This window comes from Saccharomyces eubayanus, chromosome V, assembly GCF_001298625.1.
Source record: "Saccharomyces eubayanus strain FM1318 chromosome V, whole genome shotgun sequence".
Lineage (NCBI taxonomy): Eukaryota > Fungi > Ascomycota > Saccharomycetes > Saccharomycetales > Saccharomycetaceae > Saccharomyces > Saccharomyces eubayanus.
In genome coordinates, this window is record NC_030980.1 from 510,941 (window position 1) to 534,763 (window position 23,823).

At 39.1% G+C, this 23,823-nt stretch overlaps 7 protein-coding genes across 7 annotated transcripts; 5 read left to right on the plus strand and 2 right to left on the minus strand.

Moving 5' to 3' along the window:
- Positions 1-297: 297 nt before the first annotated feature.
- Positions 298-5,031, plus strand: DNF1 (aminophospholipid-translocating P4-type ATPase DNF1; the record flags this gene model as incomplete). Its single annotated transcript, XM_018364758.1, has 1 exon — positions 298-5,031. The coding sequence occupies one exon, from the start codon at positions 298-300 to the stop codon at positions 5,029-5,031; it is 4,734 nt and encodes a 1,577-aa protein (XP_018222830.1).
- A 726-nt stretch (positions 5,032-5,757) lies between these two features.
- On the plus strand, positions 5,758-8,307 carry BCK2 (Bck2p; the record flags this gene model as incomplete). Its single annotated transcript, XM_018364759.1, has 1 exon — positions 5,758-8,307. One exon carries the CDS (start codon positions 5,758-5,760, stop codon positions 8,305-8,307), a length of 2,550 nt encoding a protein of 849 aa, XP_018222831.1.
- Positions 8,308-8,662: 355 nt separating this feature from the next.
- Positions 8,663-10,303, minus strand: CCA1 (tRNA adenylyltransferase; the record flags this gene model as incomplete). Its single annotated transcript, XM_018364760.1, has 1 exon — positions 8,663-10,303. One exon carries the CDS (start codon positions 10,301-10,303, stop codon positions 8,663-8,665), a length of 1,641 nt encoding a protein of 546 aa, XP_018222832.1.
- A 714-nt stretch (positions 10,304-11,017) lies between these two features.
- Positions 11,018-13,453, plus strand: RPH1 (Rph1p; the record flags this gene model as incomplete). The annotated part of the gene is made up of 1 exon (XM_018364761.1): positions 11,018-13,453. One exon carries the CDS (start codon positions 11,018-11,020, stop codon positions 13,451-13,453), a length of 2,436 nt encoding a protein of 811 aa, XP_018222833.1.
- Positions 13,454-13,648: 195 nt separating this feature from the next.
- On the plus strand, positions 13,649-14,356 carry ADK2 (adenylate kinase ADK2; the record flags this gene model as incomplete). The annotated part of the gene is made up of 1 exon (XM_018364762.1): positions 13,649-14,356. The coding sequence occupies one exon, from the start codon at positions 13,649-13,651 to the stop codon at positions 14,354-14,356; it is 708 nt and encodes a 235-aa protein (XP_018222834.1).
- A 407-nt stretch (positions 14,357-14,763) lies between these two features.
- On the plus strand, positions 14,764-17,097 carry RAD3 (TFIIH/NER complex ATP-dependent 5'-3' DNA helicase subunit RAD3; the record flags this gene model as incomplete). Its single annotated transcript, XM_018364763.1, has 1 exon — positions 14,764-17,097. One exon carries the CDS (start codon positions 14,764-14,766, stop codon positions 17,095-17,097), a length of 2,334 nt encoding a protein of 777 aa, XP_018222835.1.
- A 131-nt stretch (positions 17,098-17,228) lies between these two features.
- Positions 17,229-23,708, minus strand: BRR2 (ATP-dependent RNA helicase BRR2; the record flags this gene model as incomplete). Its single annotated transcript, XM_018364764.1, has 1 exon — positions 17,229-23,708. One exon carries the CDS (start codon positions 23,706-23,708, stop codon positions 17,229-17,231), a length of 6,480 nt encoding a protein of 2,159 aa, XP_018222836.1.
- Positions 23,709-23,823: the final 115 nt, after the last annotated feature.

Sequence of the window (23,823 nt, forward strand, 5' to 3'; positions counted from 1 at the left end):
ACACAATAGACAGAATCGCGCCAAGAAAAATCGCTGTTTATCATTGCGCCTCAACAATCTTAATTAAGAATCCGATAATCCTTTACCAGCAAAATTCGGCCTTACTTTTTGCTTTATGAAACTTGACCTTTGAAAATTAGAGGTCATCGGACAGTTTAAGTTAGTTTTTAGGGTCGTAACTGCTCAAATATTAACCATAAGTTGGGTAAGAAGAACAAAAGCAACAAAGTGTTTATTTTCGTCTTAAGTAGATTACATCATCACACGACTACCTTTACAAAAAAAAATCGATAAGAGATGTCGAGCACAATTCCAGGTAGAGGAAATACACCCATGTCACCGTTCGAAGATACGTTTCAGTTTGAAGAGAATAGTAGCAACGAAGATACACATATCGGGCCTCCCCATGTCAATGATGGCGTACCAGCTAATGAATACAGTCGGCCACGAGTTAGTTTTAATGACGAACCACCCAAAAGTAAACGCGAAGAGGCTGAAGAATTCACTTTTAACGATGATACAGAATACGACAACCATTCATTTCAACCAACACCGAAACTAAACAACGGATCAGGGACGTTTGACGACGTGGCATTAGACAATGACAATGGAGACTCAACTGCAGACTACGATGGCATGAAAAGATTCCGAATGGGTACAAAAAGGAATAAAAAAGGTAACCCAATAACGGGGAGGTCAAAGACCTTAAAGTGGGCCAGGAAGAATATCCCGAACCCATTCGAAGATTTCACAAAAGATGATGCCATTGATCCCGGTGCCATAAATCGTGCACAAGAGCTAAGAACTGTATACTATAATATGCCTCTACCAAAAGATATGATAGATGAAGAAGGCAACCCTATCATGCAGTATCCTCGTAATAAAATCAGAACAACCAAGTATACCCCTCTAACATTCCTTCCCAAAAACATTTTATTTCAATTTCATAATTTCGCCAACGTTTATTTTTTAGTTTTAATCATTTTAGGTGCATTTCAGATTTTTGGTGTTACGAATCCTGGGTTAAGTGCAGTTCCATTAGTTGTTATTGTTATCATCACAGCCATTAAAGATGCTATTGAAGACTCGAGAAGAACTGTGTTGGATTTAGAAGTGAACAATACTAGGACCCATATTTTGGAAGGTGTTGACAATGAGAATGTTTCCACAGACAATATTTCACTGTGGAGAAGGTTTAAAAAAGCAACTTCAAGATCTCTATTGAAATTTATACAGTATTGTAGAGAACATTTAACCAAAGAGGGTAAGAAGAAAAGAACACAAAGAAAGCGTCATGAACTAAAGGCGCAGAGAGCTGCTGCAACAAACGGACCAAGGTCTTCCCTAGACTCCGTTGAAAGTTACCGTGTGTCAGCAGATTATGGTCGCCCTTCACTAGATTACGATAATATGGGACAAGGAGCTGCTAATAATGATGAAGCCAATATAATTGACAGATCCCTACCACCTAGAACGGATTGTAAATTTGCTAAGGACTATTGGAAAGGTGTGAAGGTCGGTGATATTATCCGTATCCACAATAATGACGAAATACCTGCTGATATTATCTTACTTTCAACATCCGATGCAGATGGTGCGTGTTATGTAGAAACTAAGAATTTGGATGGTGAGACAAACTTGAAGGTACGTCAATCGTTAAAATGTACCAATTCCATAAGGACTTCAAGAGATATTGCTCGGACAAAATTCTGGATCGAAAGTGAAGGGCCCCACTCAAATTTGTATACTTATCAAGGTAATATGAAATGGAAGGGTCCAACAGATGGCGAGACAAGGAACGAGCCCGTTACTATAAATAACGTCTTACTTCGTGGTTGCTCTCTTAGAAACACCAAATGGGCGATGGGTATAGTCATGTTTACTGGTGATGATACAAAAATCATGTTGAACTCTGGTATTACACCTACTAAAAAGTCAAGAATTTCGAGAGAGTTGAACTATTCTGTCATTATCAATTTTTTACTTCTTTTCATCTTGTGTTTTATTTCTGGTATTGCCAATGGTGTATACTACAAAAAAAAAGATAGATCTCGGTTTTCCTTCGAATTCGGAACAGTTGCTGGATCAGCGGCTACAAATGGGTTCGTTTCTTTTTGGGTCGCCGTTATTCTTTATCAATCATTAGTCCCCATTTCGCTATATATCTCTGTGGAAATTATTAAGACTGCACAGGCAGCCTTCATTTATGGGGATGTGTTACTTTACAACGCAAAGCTAGACTATCCTTGCACCCCAAAATCCTGGAATATTTCTGATGATTTGGGTCAGGTTGAGTACATTTTTTCGGACAAGACAGGTACATTGACACAGAATGTTATGGAATTTAAAAAATGTACTATCAATGGCATTTCATATGGTAGAGCATATACAGAAGCATTAGCAGGGTTGAGGAAAAGACAAGGTATAGATGTCGAAAGTGAAGGAATGCGTGAAAGAGCCGAAATATCTAAAGATAGAGACACAATGATTGATGAACTAAGAGCCTTATCTGGGAACTCACAGTTCTATCCTGAAGAAGTTACTTTCGTGTCGAAAGAGTTTGTTCGCGATCTAAAAGGTGCTAGCGGAGATATCCAACAAAAATGTTGTGAACACTTTATGCTTGCTTTAGCTCTATGTCATTCTGTTTTGGCAGAAGCAAATCCTGATGATCCAAAAAAATTGGATATTAAGGCCCAATCTCCAGATGAAGCGGCGTTAGTGGCGACTGCCAGAGACGTGGGGTTCAGTTTTGTTGGAAAGACTAAAAAGGGCCTAATTATTGAAATGCAGGGTATTCAAAAAGAGTTTGAAATTATGAATATTTTGGAATTTAATTCATCCAGAAAGAGAATGAGTTGTATTGTCAAAATTCCAGGGTTATATCCAGAAGATGAACCTAAGGCTCTTTTAATCTGTAAAGGTGCCGATTCCGTCATATACTCAAGATTGAGTCGCCAGAATGGTGCCAATGATGAAACCGTTCTAGAAAAGACTGCTTTGCATTTAGAACAATACGCTACTGAGGGTTTAAGAACATTGTGTATAGCCCAAAGAGAATTAAGTTGGTCTGAATACAAAAAATGGAATGAGAAATACGATGTTGCTGCCGCATCGTTAGCCAACAGAGAGGATGAATTAGAAGTTGTTGCAGATTCCATTGAGCGTGAACTGATATTGTTGGGTGGCACAGCTATTGAAGACCGTTTACAAGACGGTGTTCCGGATTGTATCGAATTGCTTGCAAAAGCAGGGATAAAATTATGGGTTCTTACAGGTGATAAAGTTGAAACGGCAATAAATATCGGCTTTTCTTGTAATCTTTTGAATAACGAGATGGAATTACTGGTTATCAAAACAACTGGTGATGATGTGAAAGAATTTGGGTCAGATCCAAGTGAGATTGTGGATGCTTTACTTTCCAAGTATTTAAAGCAGTATTTTGGATTAAATGGTACCGAAGAAGAAGTTTTTGAAGCAAAAAAGGATCACGATTTTCCAAAGGGTAACTACGGTGTTGTTATCGATGGTGATGCGTTAAAGCTAGCTTTATATGGCGAAGATATTAGAAGAAAATTTCTTCTACTTTGTAAGAACTGCAGAGCAGTTTTATGCTGCAGAGTTTCCCCATCTCAAAAGGCTGCCGTTGTAAAGCTAGTCAGAGACTCGCTGGATGTTATGACTTTGGCTATTGGGGATGGTTCTAATGATGTTGCCATGATTCAATCTGCAGATGTTGGTATTGGTATTGCTGGTGAAGAAGGTCGACAAGCTGTCATGTGCTCAGATTACGCCATCGGTCAATTCAGGTATTTGGCCAGATTGGTACTTGTACATGGTAGATGGTCCTACAAAAGATTAGCAGAAATGATTCCGGAGTTTTTTTACAAGAATATGATTTTCACTTTGGCATTATTTTGGTATGGCATCTACAATAATTTTGATGGGTCTTATCTGTTTGAGTACACGTACTTGATGTTCTACAACTTAGCGTTCACGTCTTTACCAGTTATCTTCTTGGGTATTTTGGATCAGGATGTGAACGATACAATATCATTAATCATTCCTCAGTTATACCGTGTTGGGATTTTGAGGCTGGAATGGAACCAAAGGAAGTTTTTATGGTACATGCTCGACGGATTGTACCAATCTGTTATTTGCTTTTTCTTCCCATACTTGACTTATCATAAGAATATGCTGGTTACGAGTAATGGATTAGGGCTCGACCACCGTTATTTTGTTGGTGTTTACGTGACAACTGTTGCCGTAATATCGTGTAATACTTATGTTCTATTGCACCAGTATAGATGGGATTGGTTCAGTGGTCTATTCATTGCGCTGTCGTGTCTCGTCTTGTTTACCTGGTCAGGTATATGGTCTTCTGCTATAGCAAGTCGAGAATTTTTCAAGGCTGCTGCACATATCTACGGAACTCCATCTTTCTGGGCTGTTTTCTTCGCTGGTGTGTTGTTTTGCTTATTACCGCGTTTCACATATGACAGTTTCCAAAAATTTTTCTACCCAACCGATGTAGAAATCGTAAGAGAAATGTGGCAACATGGCCATTTCGACCACTATCCGGTTGGCTATGACCCAACAGACCCCAACAGGCCTAAAGTCACAAAAGCTGGGGAACACGGTGAGAAGATCATAGAAGGTATAGCACTTTTTGACAATCTAGGCACATCCAACTATTCAAGAGACAGCGTCGTGACAGAAGAGATCCCAATGACGTTCATGCACGAAGAAAACGAGACCCCAAGCGGATATCAGAAGCAAGAAGCCTGGATATCCTCGCCAAGAGAAACACAAGATCTACTCCAGTCTCCTCAATTTCAGCAGACCCAGGCGTTCGAACCGGGACCTACCTCCAAAGTTAGGTCGTCGCTAGACCGCACAAGAGAGCAGATGATGGCCACACATCAACTAGACAACAGATACTCTGTGGAGAGGGCAAGGACGTCCCTAGATCTACCGGGCGTAACGAACGCAGCCTCTCTGATCGGAACCCAGTGGAACAACAGATTATGATGGCCACCGTCGCCAGACGCTTCCCCTCCTCCTGCCACTGTATATAATACTACGTAATGACATTGTATAAACGTTAGAAACCATGTATGCTGGACTAGCAATACCTCTTCCCAACATACACCAATAGCGGGCGTGTGGGTTTCCCTGTTCTATATTTAAAACTCGCAATTAACCCGGATCGCTATCATTCGAGGACGCACAATGGTGGGCCAATTTTTTCTTCGGATGGAGAACTGACGCCAGCACTTTCCAGCGCTGGGAACTCTCCACTAACCGGCAAAAATTGATTAAGGTCACGATAGAAAGATTTTTTTTGATTGCTTGTAGAGTCAGTTCCAGAAGTGATCAAGTCGTGATACGTATGTGCTTAGCTAGGCGAGAGACTATATTTATTGAAAGTAACATTTTGTACTAACATAAAGTTTGTTTTTTCATAGAAATTCGAGGCTTATTATTATCGTTTGTGTGAAAGAAGGTTCATGCCTAATTATTTAGGATTCTATTAGGAAATCATCAACATTTTAAACCACGCGTCTTCTGCTCCTATTTTCCACTACACATTCGTTGAACCTCTAAGTTTTTTCTAACTTCTTACGGTGGATTTGTTATTATTAAACAAAAAGCAACCAGATCAAGCAATTAGGGAAGTCTTTAATAAAAAGGTCAGAAAAGGTTTGAAACAGGAAGCAAGGCAGCCTTGATTTCACCACCAAGAGTCAATAGCACATGCCGAAGAATAACCATCACCATCGTTCCAGTTCGGTAAGTTCCACAAAGAACCGCTCCACGGAATCTACGAACAAATGGAAAATTCCGCACTATTACCGTAGATCCGCAAGCGGTAGTACGCAAGCTTCGCCAAATAGAAGCTCTTCAACTGAGGCATGTAGCACACCTATACTGCCTACCATGAACGTAATGTCCAGCCCGAAGAAAGTTTTACTGGAAGAGCCCAGGGACAACAAAGCAAAGAAGACAAGCAGAAAGAAATCGGGAGAAATGGTCTTTGTCAATTATACTGTACAAGACACAGCCAATGAAGAGGACACAGATCTGAAAAGTGAGCCTGCGCCTGTCCCAGCACCAAAGGCAAAGTTAAAGAAGAAATCTTCTAAAAGGAGAATGCTAAAGATATTTGGATCGTCAAAAAACGAGCATATCGAAGACATCGTCGAAGAACAGCCGATGGTCCTCCAGACCGATTTACAGCCACAGTCACAGTCACAATCGGGAACCCCCACTTCAGAACATGGTTTTGATCCCTCATCATTGACTTCCAAAAGATCCTACAATTCGTTTTTGAAACACAATAGACTGCATGGTAAAACTTCATTTTCTAGCGGCCTGTCTTTCCCATCTTTAAACATGATGGGAAATGCTAGTGATATCAGTATTGAGAAGAGTGGATTTGGTTGCGTAAATGAAGTGGTTCCGAAATCAACTCACAATCCTTCCTTGGCGAAGCCGCCATCTAGGTTTGATGAGAATGAAAGGAACTCACCCAACTTATCAAATATACCCCTTTTGAACACAAAAAATACAAGACTGAAGTATAATAAAGTCGCGTCTCAGAATTCGGACCAACAAAGATTACAAGAAAGTGGCTTGTATCATTCTAACGAATCATTCAGTTTCAAAGATCATAGCACAAGTACCAATAAGTCTTCTTTGAGTTTAAATTCTGACTCTGGGACTTCCCACTTCACAAAGCATTCACCTGATTCACCAAGAACTTCAAGATCCTTCAACTGCGGAGACTCACAAAGTAGAGCCAAGTTGCCAGAGGAAAATGACGCTTCTATTGCATTTAGTAAAATGTTTACTAGAAAACGAGCTAACACTGGCGGGTCCACGTGTTCGCTAGCCTCGCCAACCATTTCACAAGCCATTCAACAATCAAACATGAAAGTCAATAAACTACCGACTCAAAGAACAACCTCAGTAAGCTCTTTGTCATCTATGTCAAACCGTTACTCCCCAATAAGAGTTGCGTCCCCCGGGCGACCAAGATCCGGAACACGCGGGTCTTCCCTTTATAGATTATCGAGGGATTTGAACTCTTTACCAAGTGTCACTGACTTACCGGAAATGGATAGTACAACCCCAGTCAATGAAATATTCTTAGATAGCCAACTGCAGTATAAAAACAGCGGTGGAAAACATGGGCACAGGAAAAAACAAGAGTCTATTTCTGATGCTCAAAGAAACCAAAATGCAAATTCACACATCTCAACACCATCCTCTTCCCTCGTGACGCCCCCTTATTACATGACGGGGTTTACACTACCAAGTTCGGCGTCAGCATCTTCAACGCCAAATGTGCTCGAAACAAATAATATGAATTTGGTTCAAAGTGCCAACGTTGCTACAAGCTCCCGACCCTTTAGTAACTTCTCCTCTTTTGAAAAAGAATACAACAACGAGAACGACGGAACTGCGGAAACATCGGCATTCAATACCCCATTGGAAAATATACCAGCTTTAAAGGGTATACCCAGATCTACTTTGGAAGAGAATGAAGAAGAAGATGTTCTAGTGCAAGATGTTCAGACCACTACTAATTTTCGAAGAAGAGACGCTATAGGGATGGACGCTCATAGGAAAGAGGACAGTTTAGATTTTAGCTCTTTAATGCCACATGGCAGTACAACTAATAGCAGCATCGTGGATTCCGTAATGACAAACTCGGTATCCACTACCACAAGCAATGCAACCGGCAACTATTTCCAAGATCAAGAGAAATATACACTGGTGAATACGGGACTGGGTTTGAGTGATGCAAATCTCGACCATTTTATCAGAACTCAATTCAAGCAAGCTTCTAAATTAGATTCGAACAGTATGGGGAACCGTGTTTCTTATAATGGTTCAATTACTAATAATAATGATCCAACAAGGGCCAATTTGCAAGTATATACTGAATTCGATTTTGAAAATCCAGAGTCTTTTTTCCATGAACAATCAAAATTACTGGGTGAAATGAGCCATGGTAATAATAATGGCGATAATGACATCAGTATGAATGAGCCAAAATCGGCAGACACTTTCATAGGCAATATATCCCCAGACACCTCCGCAACCGTTTCATTGGGCGACTTGATGAGTTCAAACGTCTCAAATAATAGTGAAAGAAATTTCTACGACGGCCACACCTTTGTTCCACAATTTCAACAAAACTCGTCTATAGAAGATTCAAGCAATCAAAATATGGCACCAGTTACGAATAACGACATCGACAATAATCTACAGTCTTTTTATTTTGATAATAACCACTAAAAMCAAAAAAGAACAGAAAAGAAAAGAAAAGAAAAAAAACCAACAAACGATAATGAAACATTTAAAGATGGTTTTAAACCAGATGCTTCAAAAACAGATCGAACAAAAAGAACTTTTATATATACAGCTTTTTTTTGCTCCTCGTGCACGTAAAATATGTAGAACACCAAATAAAGCTACACATACTTTTGAAATAAAAATAAGTTAAGCTATGGTACATAGTAAAATAGCTACGCAAATATAACTTCATTTTTGCTTTTTCTTTGCTGAGAAAAAAACTCATCCTGAATGCTATTGAAAAAAAGTAATAATTACTTATGCATCCTTTTTCCTATATGTATATATTAGCTCGTTTTTATAGATATTTTGGTAGTATGGCTTTCAAATGGGTTATTAACTCAGTATCGGTTCCTTCAGGGTTATCAAACTGCCACCTGATTGCCTCATTATTAATCTTACCTAACCACGGGCCAGGTTTCATTTCCAGTACTTTTGCCATTTGCTTGCCGTCCACTATGGGTTTTAGTTCGTGGCAATCTTCCAAACTATTGTCGTATATATAAGAATAAAATGCGTTGTAATTTTGGAGAAGAGACTCAGTTCTTCCGGTTTCAGATCTGGGAATTTTTAAAAATGCATCTAAGAGGGACGTGAAATGAGCGATTTCCCATTCGCCAATGAAACTTCTCAAGAATATACCGATTTCCGATTTTTGCAACAGCGAGCCATTTGTAAATCTCGAAACCAATTCCTCGTACGACCCCAATGAATCTACAGTTCTTGCAATGATCACTGCGTCATTTTTACTCAACTTTAACCCTTCTTTCACAATACTTTCTGGGACGGATAACAAGTTATTAAGTTTCTTCTTAGGGTTTCCAATGATTTGTAAATTGGCCATGGGGGACAAAATCGCACTTAGTATAAAGTTCTGCTGGAAACTATGTGATTGACCAATCTTTTTTCTCAAAATGGGAAGTTTCTCCAAGAACATTGGATATAATTCTATGAAACTTTGCAGGTGTGAGTTCAGTATGTTATCATCGTAGACGTGCTTGATTTTATTTATATCTTGGCAGTTTTTCTCGTTGAATTCTACCACTGATTTGTCGTTATGCCAAAAAAATATGACGTTATCTAAATGTGCTTTTTGAATCAGCTGCAAAGCCAATAGTGGAGTTGGACCTATTAGGATTTTCTCCATTTCTACACCAACACGTTCTCTAGAAATTTTGGAATTGAAGGCAGAATTGATCTGTGGGTCGCCCATTTCAGCCATGACTTCCGGATCTATGGCGAAGTTGAATCTAGAGGCAAAACGGATTAATCTTAGCACTCTCAAGGGGTCATCCAAAAACGTTTGTTTGGCAGGAAGCGGAGTACGCAGAATACCTTCTTTCAGGTCTCGCAGACCCCTCCGGGTGAAGTCTTCCACTTCACCCTTTTGAATATTATAGAAAAGAGCGTTTAATGTAGCATCTCTTCTCAAGGCGTCTTCTTCAGGTGTACCGAAGCACACTTTAGGGATTCTAGAAAGTTCAGTGTACTTTTCAGATCTCAAATTTACAAAATCCACTTCAACACCAAACAGCTTAGTGGTAGCGGTCTCCAGATGCTTCGATTTCTCAGGGTTCTTGTCAATCTTGTGGATATTATGTGGCTTGACTCCATACTTGGCATAATGCTGCTGCAAGTAGTCGTTCAAACCAGTCGCAAATTGTTCACCGGTCATGACATTGATGGCGATATCTAGATCGTGAGAACCTTGGCCCAGCAGCTTGTCGCGCACCCATCCGCCCGTGATTCGAAGCGTCAATGGCTCGGGTTTATTCTGGTGCTCTCCGTTGTACAGATCCATATAGTCGTTAAGCAAGTTGCAGATATTTTGTTCCACTTTGGTCAAAGTGATCTTGGGTGCCTGTAAGGCGAAGGTAGGGTTAGTCATTGCCTTCTGCGGGATACTTTTCATCAGTAGGGGTATAGTGGATCGTAGCATACACACACGAGCAATACTATCAACCTCACTGCCACTAACCAATATCAAACGAAACTAAACAACCGCTGCAATGCAAATATTCGACTTTTCAAAATATCCTTTATTACTACAATAGAGTTTTGCGAAACTTTTTTTTTCGACATTTAAGCCCTAAGAAAATTTCTTTCAGGGCTTAAAATAAAAACAAAAATCAAAATTAACAAGCCCTAATATATATAGGGCTTGTTAATTTCCAGAACTTTGCCCTAATAATTATATACCCAGACACCTCATACAGCTCAGCCTTAGCCCTTTTCTCCCCTAAACATTTCTTTTTTTTTTTTTTTTAATTAATTTCTTTTTGCTCGGAAAAATCTTTTTTAAATTTTTCAAGGGTAACCTCATCGCCATGCAATTAATCACATACACTCCTTAAGCAGCAATGGCAAATAAGATTTTCAAACAATTCCAGGCGCTGTGTACAGATTATTGTCAGGGAAAGCTAGGGTCCGTATCGAAGGTTTGTTTGCTCCTAAAGCAGTTACTTGTAGTGTTTTCGTTCGGGGGTCTATTTATTTATTCTACCTAACAGCACTGCGTCGAAATAGGGGGACTTTACCTTTACAAGTAAGATTATTATTTTCATAGATCTGCTAAAGACTAAAGATAACAGATAAAAAAAAACCCAACACAAATTGAGTTAGATTTCGTGAATATATTTAGCTGTGTGACATTATGACTAAACCAATCGCTCCTTCAGAGGTCGTGGGCGGAATACCCGTCTTCAAGCCCACGTACGAGCAATTCGAAGATTTCTATTCATATTGCAAGGCGATAAACAAATACGGTATGAAAAGCGGTGTGGTGAAAGTTATTCCGCCGCCAGAGTGGAAGAAGAAGTTGGATTTGCCCCATTCTGCGGAGACTTTACAGAAAATCAAAATTAGATCGCCCATTCAGCAACATATATCCGGGAATAAAGGCCTGTTCATGGTACAGAACGTGGAGAAGAACAAGACGTATAATATCATACAATGGAAAGACCTATCGAAGGATTACGTGCCTCCAGAGGACCCTAAATCGAGACGGGACTCTAGGAAGAATTCTGTCTCAAAGTCTTCCAAATTGAAACTGAAGAATTTTGAGTCCTCTTTCAACATCGACGATTTTGAACAATTCAAAACGGAAAACACGGTAGACTTATCTGATTTTGAAAATCCAGAAAGGTTGAAGTTTTTGGAAGAGTATTACTGGAAAACGCTAAACTTTACAACGCCCATGTACGGCGCGGATACTCCGGGATCCATATTTCCTGAAAACCTAGACGTTTGGAACGTGGCCAAGCTACCGAACATCTTAGACCATATGGAAACAAAGGTCCCTGGTGTAAACGACTCCTACCTCTACGCTGGCCTATGGAAGGCCTCTTTTTCTTGGCACTTGGAGGACCAAGACTTATATTCCATAAACTACATCCATTTTGGCGCCCCAAAACAATGGTATTCGATACCTCAGGAAGACAAATTCAAATTTTACAAGTTTATGCAGGAACAATTTCCTGAGGAAGCCAAGAACTGTCCCGAATTTCTAAGACATAAAATGTTTTTGGCGTCCCCCAAACTCCTGCACGAAAACGGTATACGATGCAACGAAATAGTTCATCATGCAGGCGAGTTTATGATTACCTACCCATATGGTTATCATGCAGGGTTCAATTACGGCTACAACCTAGCCGAATCGGTGAACTTCGCTCTAGAAGAGTGGCTGCCGATCGGAAAGAAAGCTGGGAAATGCAATTGTATTTCCGACTCAGTGGAGATAGATGTTAAAAAATTGGCCAAATCTTGGAAAGACCATGATAATAAGGACCCGAAAGATGCACTCCCTCTCAATCAATTACCAAACCCTGCTCTTCCCTTGCCTCACAGGCCAACACTAAAGGAAATGGAGAATAGTTCACTTCGATCCACAAGCCCAGATGTCGGTCATTTTTCAAGTTTCAAAACAAAGAGTTCGGGTGTTTCTTCACCACTACTATCACGTATGAAAGACTATTCCAATATCGTCGAACCCACGCTAGAAGACCCGACTTTGAAACTGAAAAGGATTTCATCTTTTCAGGAATTGCCTTCAACCAAAATACTGAAAAGAGAAACTTCACAATTGCTCACAGACAACGAAGACAGTATAGTGGCCATGAGCTTGACTTCAATGGCGAATAGCGCCGCGTCTTCTCCAAGATTACCATTGTCAAGATTGAATTCATCCAATGAGCTTTCGAATACCCAACCACTACTTGACATGACTAATAACACTCTTGCATTCCCACGACCTAATGGGCCGTCCGGTTTAAATCCTTTATTATATATTTCCAACAAGAACGTGAACGGAATTTCCCATTCTGCACCCCATTCCCCAGTGAATCCCAATATATCATTAATAAAGAGAGTCAAGTCTCCCAACATTGTAACATTAAATATATCCAGAGAGTCGTCCAGAAGCCCTATATCATTGAATTCCGAGGTAAGGCAACAACTGCAACAACAACAACAACAACAACAACAACAACAACAACAACAACAGCATTCGCAACTACATTCATTCTCAACCCCATCCACCGTGTCAAATCTATCCAATTGTGTGCTTGGGCCATTAACTGACCCAAGTGACATAAAAATACCGCATCCTGAAAGGTCATTCCATCGCCCAACGAATAGAATGCTCAAAAAGGAACTGTCAACAGAGAGGTCGAGGTCCAATCCTTTACTTCTAAAGGTTGCATCCATGTGTGAAGAAGAGACGTTCACCAGTGAAAACATCGATTCGGACAGGGAACCATCCTCCCCTCTACAAACTTCTAAATTTGCTCCCGAGGAAATTGTACTATCAGGTAAAAACAAGATTTACGTTTGTAAAGAGTGCCAGAGAAAGTTTTCTTCTGGTCATCATCTCACCAGGCACAAAAAATCAGTTCACTCTGGGGAGAAGCCTCACTCCTGCCCCAAATGTGGCAAAAGATTCAAGAGAAGAGATCATGTCCTGCAGCATTTGAACAAGAAAATACCTTGTGTTCCAAACGACACGTCTGTAGTGGCCCCTCTCTTGAACCCTACTGTGCAACCGCAGGATGAGAAGACGGCCATTAATCAACAAAGTACATCTTTAAACTGAACAAGGACAATCAATCGCTCGTTCTATCCAGGTCTCTTCAAAGATTGTTAATAGTGCCATTCCGTCGGCCGTGTTCTCCGAAGGTCCGCGAAAGTTCACGTCTCACTACCACTATATACGTATACATATATATAAGGACATACATAGCGCTCTTCAGAACATCAAGCTTTTCAGAGACAGAACCAGAAACCATCTATGACAGCGAACGAGAAACAAATAACACGACTGCTCAAACCCCTAAGGCTTTTGTTATTGGGAGCGCCCGGGTCCGGCAAAGGGACACAGACTTCAATGCTCTTGAAACAAATTCCTCAATTGTCTTCACTTTCGTCTGGTGATATTTTACGTCAAGAAATCAAGTCAGAGTCTACATTGGGCCGCAAAGCTGCTACTTATATTGCTCAGGGGAAGTTACTGCCGGACGACCTCATAACGCAATTGATAACGTTTCGTCTTTCGAAAATGGGATGGTTGAAGCCGCCCGCTACATGGCTACTTGACGGATTCCCTCGAACCACCGCACAAGCTTCCACTTTGGATGGCATTTTGAAGCAACATAATACCGACTTGAACCTAGTGGTCGAGCTAGACGTGCCTGAATCCGCTATACTCGAAAGAATTGAGAACAGATATGTCCACGTTCCTAGTGGAAGAGTGTACAATTTACAATACAATCCTCCGAAAGTACCAGGCTTAGATGATATTACCGGTGAACCATTGACCAAGAGACTCGATGACACCGTGGAAGTGTTCAAGAAAAGACTGGAAGAATTCAAAAAAACTAACGAGCCCTTAAAAATGTATTACAAAAAGAGCGGACTTCTCTGCACTGTATCAGGGGAATCTTCAGACATCATATTCCCCAAGTTGTTGAACTTAATAACCAGCAAATTTGGCCAATAGTACAACCGAGGCTATTTAACGCTCTCTGGCCGTTATTTTTATCAAATCTCCTCCACCAAACTATAAAAACTTGATGAGCTCTCACCGAAAATATACATATTAGCGAATATCTCATACGCCAAGCGATCCTTTAGCATTTCGTCCATATCTCAATGGTTTTAATGCCCTTTGTTACATCTCTATGTTAATCACTACCGACGGTGTTTAAGGAATATGAATGAAATTCATGACAAATTTCAACTAGCATACGCATTTATTCAACATCGCTGCTAGAGGAAGACTCAATATCTGTATATAAATATATCAAAGCTGTTATAGTATTATTACCTATTTATAGAGACATTATAAACCAAGTTGGGTGAAGTTTGGCTGCGATCCTGTTTTAACGAAGAAAATTCAAACTAAAGATGAAGTTCTATATAGATGATTTACCAGTGCTCTTTCCTTACCCAAAGATATATCCTGAGCAATATAACTATATGTGCGACATCAAAAGGACTTTAGATGTAGGTGGAAACAGTATCTTGGAAATGCCTTCAGGAACAGGTAAAACTGTCTCATTATTATCGCTCACAATTGCCTATCAAATGCACTATCCAGAGCATAGAAAAATCATATATTGTTCACGTACCATGTCCGAAATCGAGAAAGCTTTGGTAGAACTGGAAAACCTTATGGATTATAGAACCAAGGAAATGGGCTACCAGGAAGATTTTCGAGGTCTTGGCTTAACATCAAGAAAGAATCTGTGTTTGCATCCTGAAGTCAGTAAGGAACGAAAAGGTACAGTAGTCGACGAAAAATGTCGTAGAATGACGAATGGCCAGGCGAGGAGAAAAGCAGAGGAAGATCCGGACGCCAATGTAGAATTGTGCGAATACCATGAGAATTTATACAATATCGAAGTGGAAGATTATCTTCCAAAAGGTGTATTTTCCTTTGAAAAACTTTTAAAATACTGTGAAGAAAAAACCCTTTGTCCATATTTCATTGTCCGTCGTATGATTTCTCTTTGTAACATTATTATTTATTCTTACCATTATCTATTAGACCCTAAAATCGCCGAAAGAGTCTCCAATGAAGTTTCCAAAGACAGTATAGTCATTTTTGATGAAGCGCACAATATTGATAATGTGTGTATCGAATCTTTGTCCTTAGATTTAACAACAGATGCGTTGAGAAGAGCTACAAGAGGTGCCAATGCGTTAGACGAACGTATTACCGAAGTTAGAAAAGTTGATTCACAAAAATTACAAGATGAATACGAAAAGTTAGTTCAGGGTTTACACTCTGCTGATATCCTTACCAACCAAGAGGAACCATTTGTGGAAACGCCAGTTTTACCTCAAGATCTTTTAACAGAAGCAATCCCGGGAAATATACGGAGAGCTGAACATTTCGTTTCGTTTTTGAAGAGACTTATAGAGTATCTGAAAACCAGAATGAAGGTACTCCATGTCATTTCTGAAACACCTAAATCATTCCTACAACATTTAAAACAGCTGACATTTATAGAAAGGAAACCTCTTCGATTCTGTTCCGAAAGACTGTCGTTACTTGTAAGAACTTTGGAAGTCGCAGAGGTGGAAGATTTTAATGCATTGAAGGACATAGCAACATTTGCCACTCTTATCTCAACGTACGAAGAAGGGTTCTTGCTAATTATTGAACCATACGAAATTGAAAACGCCGCCGTTCCAAATCCAATTATGAGATTCACCTGTTTGGATGCATCGATTGCCATCAAACCAGTTTTCGAAAAATTTTCTTCTGTTATTATTACTTCAGGGACTATATCGCCATTGGACATGTACCCAAGGATGTTAAACTTCAAGACTGTTCTTCAAAAGTCTTACGCTATGACGTTGGCTAAAAAGTCGTTTTTACCGATGATCATTACCAAGGGATCCGATCAAGTTGCAATTTCTTCAAGATTTGAAATTAGAAATGATCCTAGTATCGTCCGTAATTATGGTTCCATGCTAGTAGAATTTGCCAAAATTACACCTGATGGGATGGTTGTGTTTTTCCCCTCGTACCTGTATATGGAAAGTATTGTTTCGATGTGGCAGACAATGGGTATTCTTGACGAAGTTTGGAAGCACAAATTAATCTTAGTTGAAACACCAGATGCCCAAGAAACATCTTTAGCTTTGGAGACATACAGAAAAGCCTGCTCAAACGGACGGGGGGCAATATTGCTTTCTGTTGCTAGAGGCAAGGTTTCAGAAGGTATTGATTTTGATCATCAATACGGAAGAACCGTACTAATGATAGGTATTCCCTTTCAATACACAGAATCACGTATTTTGAAAGCTCGTTTGGAATTCATGAGGGAGAACTATCGTATTAGAGAGAACGATTTCTTATCTTTTGATGCCATGAGACATGCTGCACAATGTTTGGGAAGAGTCTTGAGAGGTAAGGACGATTACGGTGTTATGGTATTAGCAGACCGTAGATTTTCCAGGAAAAGAAGTCAATTACCAAAGTGGATTGCCCAGGGTTTATCAGACGCTGACTTAAATCTTTCTACTGATATGGCTATATCTAACACCAAACAATTTTTAAGGACAATGGCCCAACCCACGGACCCTAAAGACCAAGAAGGTGTATCTGTATGGAGCTATGATGATTTAATAAAGCATCAAAATAGTAAAAACAACAAGGGGGGGTTTATTGAAAGCAAAAGTAAAGGGGAACAAGAACAAGATGAAGACGAGGATATAGATATGCAGTAATGCATTAATACAGTAATGATATGGACTATATATAAATGCACAGTTATTAAAATACATATCCACAAGAAAAGTAATTATTCCTTTCTATCAATAAGATATGTCCTGGTAATACTTAGTACCAACTAATAAGATTATCTCACATTGATCTCAAATGATATTTCTTTATCTGCATCAAGGTATGAATCACAAACACACCAAATAGTTAGGTTGTGCTTACCAGTTGGTGGAATATCAAACTCTAATTCATAATTCTGAATTTCTTTATTTAAACTAACTTTTTTGATAGCGTAAAGTTCCTTCTTAGAAGCTTCACCTAAAACTAACCACCAACTCTCTAATTTATCGAATGGATATTTTTCAGATGTTACTTGTAGGTTGTCAGGTTCAAAGTCTCTTGTTAACTGTATTGAAATTTTTTGTTTTGCACCTGAGATTAAGGAACTCAAATTTTCCAAAGAATAGGTAAGTTCAACATTGGGATAGTTATTAACAAATGTGGCAACCTGAGCAAGTTGTGAATCATCGAGAGTTAGTATCTTGTCCCTCTCTTCGTCCTCAAGAGCCATTATATCATAAACAGTTTCAACGTTCATAGCTCTGCATTTTTCTAACATTTCATTGTTGAAATATGGAATCTGTCTCAATGGATTATCAACATCCCAGACACCTTGAATGAGCATTTGCGTCAAATCCATTGCTGTAGTAGCATTTAGATACCCGTTTGCTGAGAGAATATCAACGATTACATTAATTAGGGGAATAACCTTCTCCAGGATCTCTTTCAAATCATTTTGGAAATCGATGGGTAATTCAATACGCGAGAAATGTGCCTGTAACAATGAGAAAACTTTAAAATTCACAGACTCAGTAGAGACATTGCCAGCAAACTTTATTGGAAGCTTTTTACTCAGTTTAGAAAGTAAAGCTTTATCGCCTTTTCTTAGTGAGATGTTTTCAAATTCTGTTGCTGTGGACAAAACATGCAGTATGTCTTTGAGTGTTGAACTATTTGATAAAGAAGAAACAAATAATTGGATAGTGAAAAAGGAGACACCATAATGAGAACCGATCAGCCCATTGTTCAAGGAAGAAATTGCTTCAGAAGATTCTTCATCTTCCCCATCCGCTTCTGCATTTATTTCAAGGTCTTCGGTTTCAATAAATGAAGACTCAACTAAGTCGTTCAGACTGGTCTCGACTAAGTCTGTTAAATATACCGATATGCCATATGAAGACGCGTCCTTCACACCGTAATAACTCGGATTTCCATGGATTCGACGATAAAAATATGAGTAAGTAAACCAATCAACACAATCCTGTTTACTCTGTATAATGGAGTTTGCAATCTCATTGTTGAAGGTATCATGGATAGTATATTGTAGAAAACTTTCCGTAGGCAAAGGTTCAGTTATGAACTTTTTGTAGTAAGCTTTCATGTTATGACTCGTCAAAATCAAAGCTTTACCCACCGCTGCACCACTGCTCTTTGTTAATCCTACTATTTCTAATAGTTCGTTTACGGTGTATGGCATATATTTATGCTCTCTTCCGTCGTAAAAGTTCGTTCCTAGTACGATTACTTCATCAGACCTAGGAGCTAGAGCAGCACAATCCTTCGTAATGAATAAAATTGAAAGTGCGTTATATTTGTGCAACCTTCTTATAATTCTCTCATCATTTGACACCATCCCATCATAYAGTATACCTATGCCATGTTTTAATGGGGTCTTTAGTTGACTGTCGGCCAGCTTTTCAGCGAACGTTGTGACCTGCTCTTCTTCAACATTTAGCATATCCCACTCTACTGCTTTAGAAAATTTGATAAATGTAGACGCAACCTCAATACAATCCTTTCTGGAGGGCAAGATAATTGAACTGCAATTCCCATTTGCTGCAGTAGCTAACGCTGTTTCAAATGCAATATGAAGCATTGGTGAGTTGAATGACAGGTGCTCAACGTCTTTGAATGATTGTATATTTATTTCAAGAGGATCAACTCTTTCGCTTGGAGAGAAATTGAATATATTTGACTTTGTGATACCAACCCACTCACTAAAATCACGAGCATTTGCTAGGCAGCTCGATAAGCAAATGAATCGAATTTTCTTTTCAAGTTGGGTAGCTATAAAGATCATTCTGGATATTAAAGTTTCATATACTGCACCACAAACACCTTGACTAATTTCATGACTGTCATCATATATCATTAACTCCAAGCTTTGAATATTTTTTCTTTGCCTCCATCGACGCGACAAAAGTTCGAATTGTGCAGGAGTGGCCAAGAGAACATGGCTTCCCGCTAATAGCTTCAAATTCAAGGAAGGGTCATTCCCCAGCTTGTTAATAACCTTTCCACCAGCAAGATGGGATAATTTTTTATTCCAACTCGAAAGCACAACATCAATTTTTTCTTGTGACGGATTGATATAAACAGCTCTTCCTTTATTCTGTCTCCAATAATTTAATAATGCTAATTCAGCCAAAGCAGTTTTGCCTGTGCCTTTTGCTGAGCCTACAAAGACTGAGTCATTTGAGTTGTAAATAGTTTCGAAAGTATGACTTTGAATTCTATTGAAAGTTTGAAATTCAAACACTTTGGAGAAATCATTGTTACCAACCTCTGACGTCGAAATTTCGATATTTTCTAAGAGTGGGGTAGGAGCTGGAAACTTCTTTGGAAGTTTGAAATTAGTAAAGGAAACTGGAATCTCGAATTCACTGTGCCACCAATTTTCGGATATTACTGTAAGAAAAAAATTTGGTGATAAGTTATTTTGATCTTGCTGGTTTAATTCATAGGTAAAGGATAACGAAACTTCTTGCCCTATCATTTCTGGAGTGATTAACAATATGTCATGAAAAAGAATCGAATCACCGTCTGTGTCTTCTAGCAAAAGCAAGAAGGGTTGAAGAGCACCATGTATATTCATATCCCACATCCAACTTGCCAGTACTTCGACATTGAATCTGATAATACTAGGGGTAATTGGCTGAGCGTTACATTTCATAGATATTTTAGGAAACCTTTTCATTAAATCATAAACCTGTTTCCCATGTTTTTCAGATCTAATTGCACGACCAACCTCTGCAGGCGACTCCAATTCTAGATAATCTCCCCAGGGTACTGTAGAAGCCTCTAACCTTTTAACTACTTCAGCAGGACATCTCTTATACTGTCTCAAAGGCGAATTTGTCGCCCACATTCTTGTCGTAGCAGACCTGCAAAGATTAAGTAGTATCCGTGTTGGACGTCCCCAGCCCCTCTTTAGACATATTTCAAACATAGCACGCAATAATCTTCCTGCATTTTGGTGGATAAACACCATATCTGAATTTAGTGCAAAACCCTCGAACTTTAATTGTGAGAAGTAAGATTGCAATAGCACATTCACTTTTGCTAAATGATCGTTGATGTCTTCTCTAATGGGAATAGGAGCCTTTTCTAGTAGTTGTTTCAGTTCTTTTTTCTCTTCATACCTTACTGATATATATTTAAATTCTTCTGACATTGCAAATATTCTAAAGAGATCTATCTGCGTTGTGTACTCATCTAGCTCTGTATTGTAGATATTCATGGAGGTATGATTAATGTAAAATGCCGATGCTATACTTCCAAGATCTGTCGCTTCAATTATGTCATTTTCCGCGTCATATAAGACTAAATCTTGCTCTTTCAAAACACAAAGAGCCGAATGAATTAAACTTTCTCTGTACTTTTTCAAGTCCTTATCTTCGGAGATATCAGGTATTTTATAAAGGTCCGGGGAAGCTGACATTCTAACATATAAATAAGTGTATGCCAGCCAATTTACACCATCGCTTCTACATTTGATATTACCAGCAACAATTTCAGCATTCAAATTGTCAACTAATTTCGCGACAAATTGTGACTCTATGGGCAACTGTTGATTAAGAACCGATAGATAATACTGGACGTTTGATTGGTTTGTTATTATGATACCTTCCCCAAACGTGTCATATCTAGGCCGCCCAGCTCTACCTAACATTTGGAGAACATCCTGTGGGGAGAGTTGTTCCCAGGACCCCCTTTCAGGCGAATAGACATCTGTTCCTTTTATAATAACTGTATGAGCAGGGAGATTAACACCCCATGCCAGCGTTGCCGTACACACTAATATTTGCAGTAATCCGTCAGCAAACAGGTCTTCAGATAATGATCTGTCATTTCTGGCTAGTCCAGCATGATGTGTCCCTATACCACTTTCGATCAGCTTTCTTAAACTAGGGTCAAGTACGTTAGAAGCCTCTGTCTTAAGGATTTGTTTCGATCCTGCATCACCTTTGATTAGTTTGTGAGCAAGGTTTTCTTCAATGAACTTATTCTTTAACCATGTTGCAGTACGTGAGGTTTCTTTCCTAGAATGAACAAACACGATTATCTGATTTCCTTCATTAATTGATTCCAATACTTTTTCATAACAAGCATCGTTCATAGCTTTTAATTTTTTGAGAGAGTTTTGCTCTTTGATACCACAAAATTGTTGTGATAGAGGGCATGGCCTAAATGAAGAGTCGAAATAAAACAGTCCCTCCTCAGGAACTCTTAAAAACCTGCCGACATCCTGATAATTTGGCAATGTCGCGGACAGCCCTATAATTCTCGGACGCTCCTGGCTGTATTTGGAAGCCCAAAATGTTCTGGCGACAATACTTTCTAATACAGGGCCTCTCTCGTCATGCAGTAAATGAATTTCGTCTATGATCAGTAAACGAACTAGTTCAACAAGAGCCGAATTATTCGATTTTCTAGTAGTTATATCCCATTTTTCTGGTGTAGAAACCAAGATTTGTGTCTCTTCTATTTGTTTCTTACTGAGCCTGGAGTCACCAGTCAATTCAGCAACTTTTATACCAAGGAAAGCTAGTCTCCTTTGAAACTCTCTGACTTGTTCTTGCACTAAGGCCTTCAACGGCGCTATATAAACGATTTTAAACGCTGAAAGGTTCAGTTTTTTCGTTTCTGTGTTATAAAAGCGGGATAAAGTTTTTAATACGGTTAATATGGCAATATTAGTTTTACCTGAACCAGTGGGTGCACATATTAACATGTTTGAATCACCGTTAAATGCTGCAGGAAAAACCTTTGACTGTATAGGATTTAGAGATGTTGTTTCCGACGAAGGAAATGCCGCCTGGCACCAATCTGGCAGAGAGGAAATTTCTGTTAACTCGTAATCAATAACAGGTTTCTTTGGAGCCGGAATATGTATTTCATCATAATGCGGTTTGACTCTTTTGAATGATCCTTCTGGCAGAGAAACTTTCGTTATAGTCATTAATTTAGAGCTTTCGTCAAATTTGACCTTTTCCAAATCTACAATAGGCGGTAAAATGGAGGTACTGTGAAATTTTGTCCTTTTTGCAGCTGAATACTTAAATTTTTCATCATCAGAACCAAGCTGACGTTTCGAGTTTACTGTTCCTCTAGCCTCGTACTGTTCCACGAGATAGTTTAAACCATTGGCGACCATTTCATCTATCAAATTTGGTACGTCGTTCTCTGTGCTTTTTGCTAGGCGTATACCCCAAAAGATTGCTAATCTATTTTTGAAAATAAATTCAGCCAGCGATATATTTTCAAAATCTAACAAATCAACCAGCTTCTGCTCTAGAGCTTTTGGATTGTCTTCGAGGGTTTTGATCTCATTTAAAATCTTTTCTGAAAGTTCTTGGATCATTGAAGTATCCTTATAACCAAGCTCGGATCGAAGCTTTCTTTGTAAAAAAAACTCATCGACTGAGTATACCGGAATAGCCTCAATGTCACTTATCTTATAATCAGAAAGTTTGATTGTGTCATATTCAACATTTGGTAATGCTTTGTTAGTCCGAATCTTGGAGTTAGGATCAACGTTATCCTCTTCAAAATCCTCTTCATCATCATCAATTTGTCTCTCGAGAACATTCGTGTTGTCGGAATTATTTTCTTCTTCTTCTGCATCCATATCTTCATTATCAGCAAGAATTGCCACCGCTCGTTCAACGGTTTCGTTTGAGTCAGTTTCATAATCGGTAATGTCTTTCGTAAGTTTGACCAACTCCATGAGTTTTGAAGTTTCGATGTCAATACCCAGTTCGTCCTGAATGTTTTTCTTTCGTTTATCAAAATTTCCGTCTTCATTTTCTTCATCTTCCTTCAGCATTTTGATGAGTACGTCTGCAGTTCCAACAATAAGATCATGCGGTATATCATTGCCTAAAACTTCTGTGACCCATTGCAAAATTTGCTCGTATAATTCAATGCTGGAGGAATTCTTTGGGTAGTAATGCAACCTAAAGTTGGAAGAGGCGTCCAAAATAGTACTATCCTGCTGAATTTTTCTTGATGAGGGCCTTTTCTCTCTCATACCTACTATACTATCAAGATCTCTTTTCTTTTCAGGAGTATCGCTGCGGACGTCCTTACCCATATCTTTAGCGGTAATCCTGCCACTCATGGACTTTGGCTGTGAAATTTCTGCATCTTTTTGGGGGTTCTGGTTGGTATTAAAAAACCGCCTATCTAGCTTTAACACCTTATTTGACATCTCATCGTAACGATAGATCTCTTTGATTTTCTTTGCTTTATCCTTTGATTCATGATCGACCATTTTTAACTTCTAAAATTGAGCTTTTTAGTAATTCTATGAAAATAGAGCTTCCAAAATTTCAAAGCTCTTTAACCACTCAAGCTTGTAAATGCTTATTTACTATTTTTCAATAGAG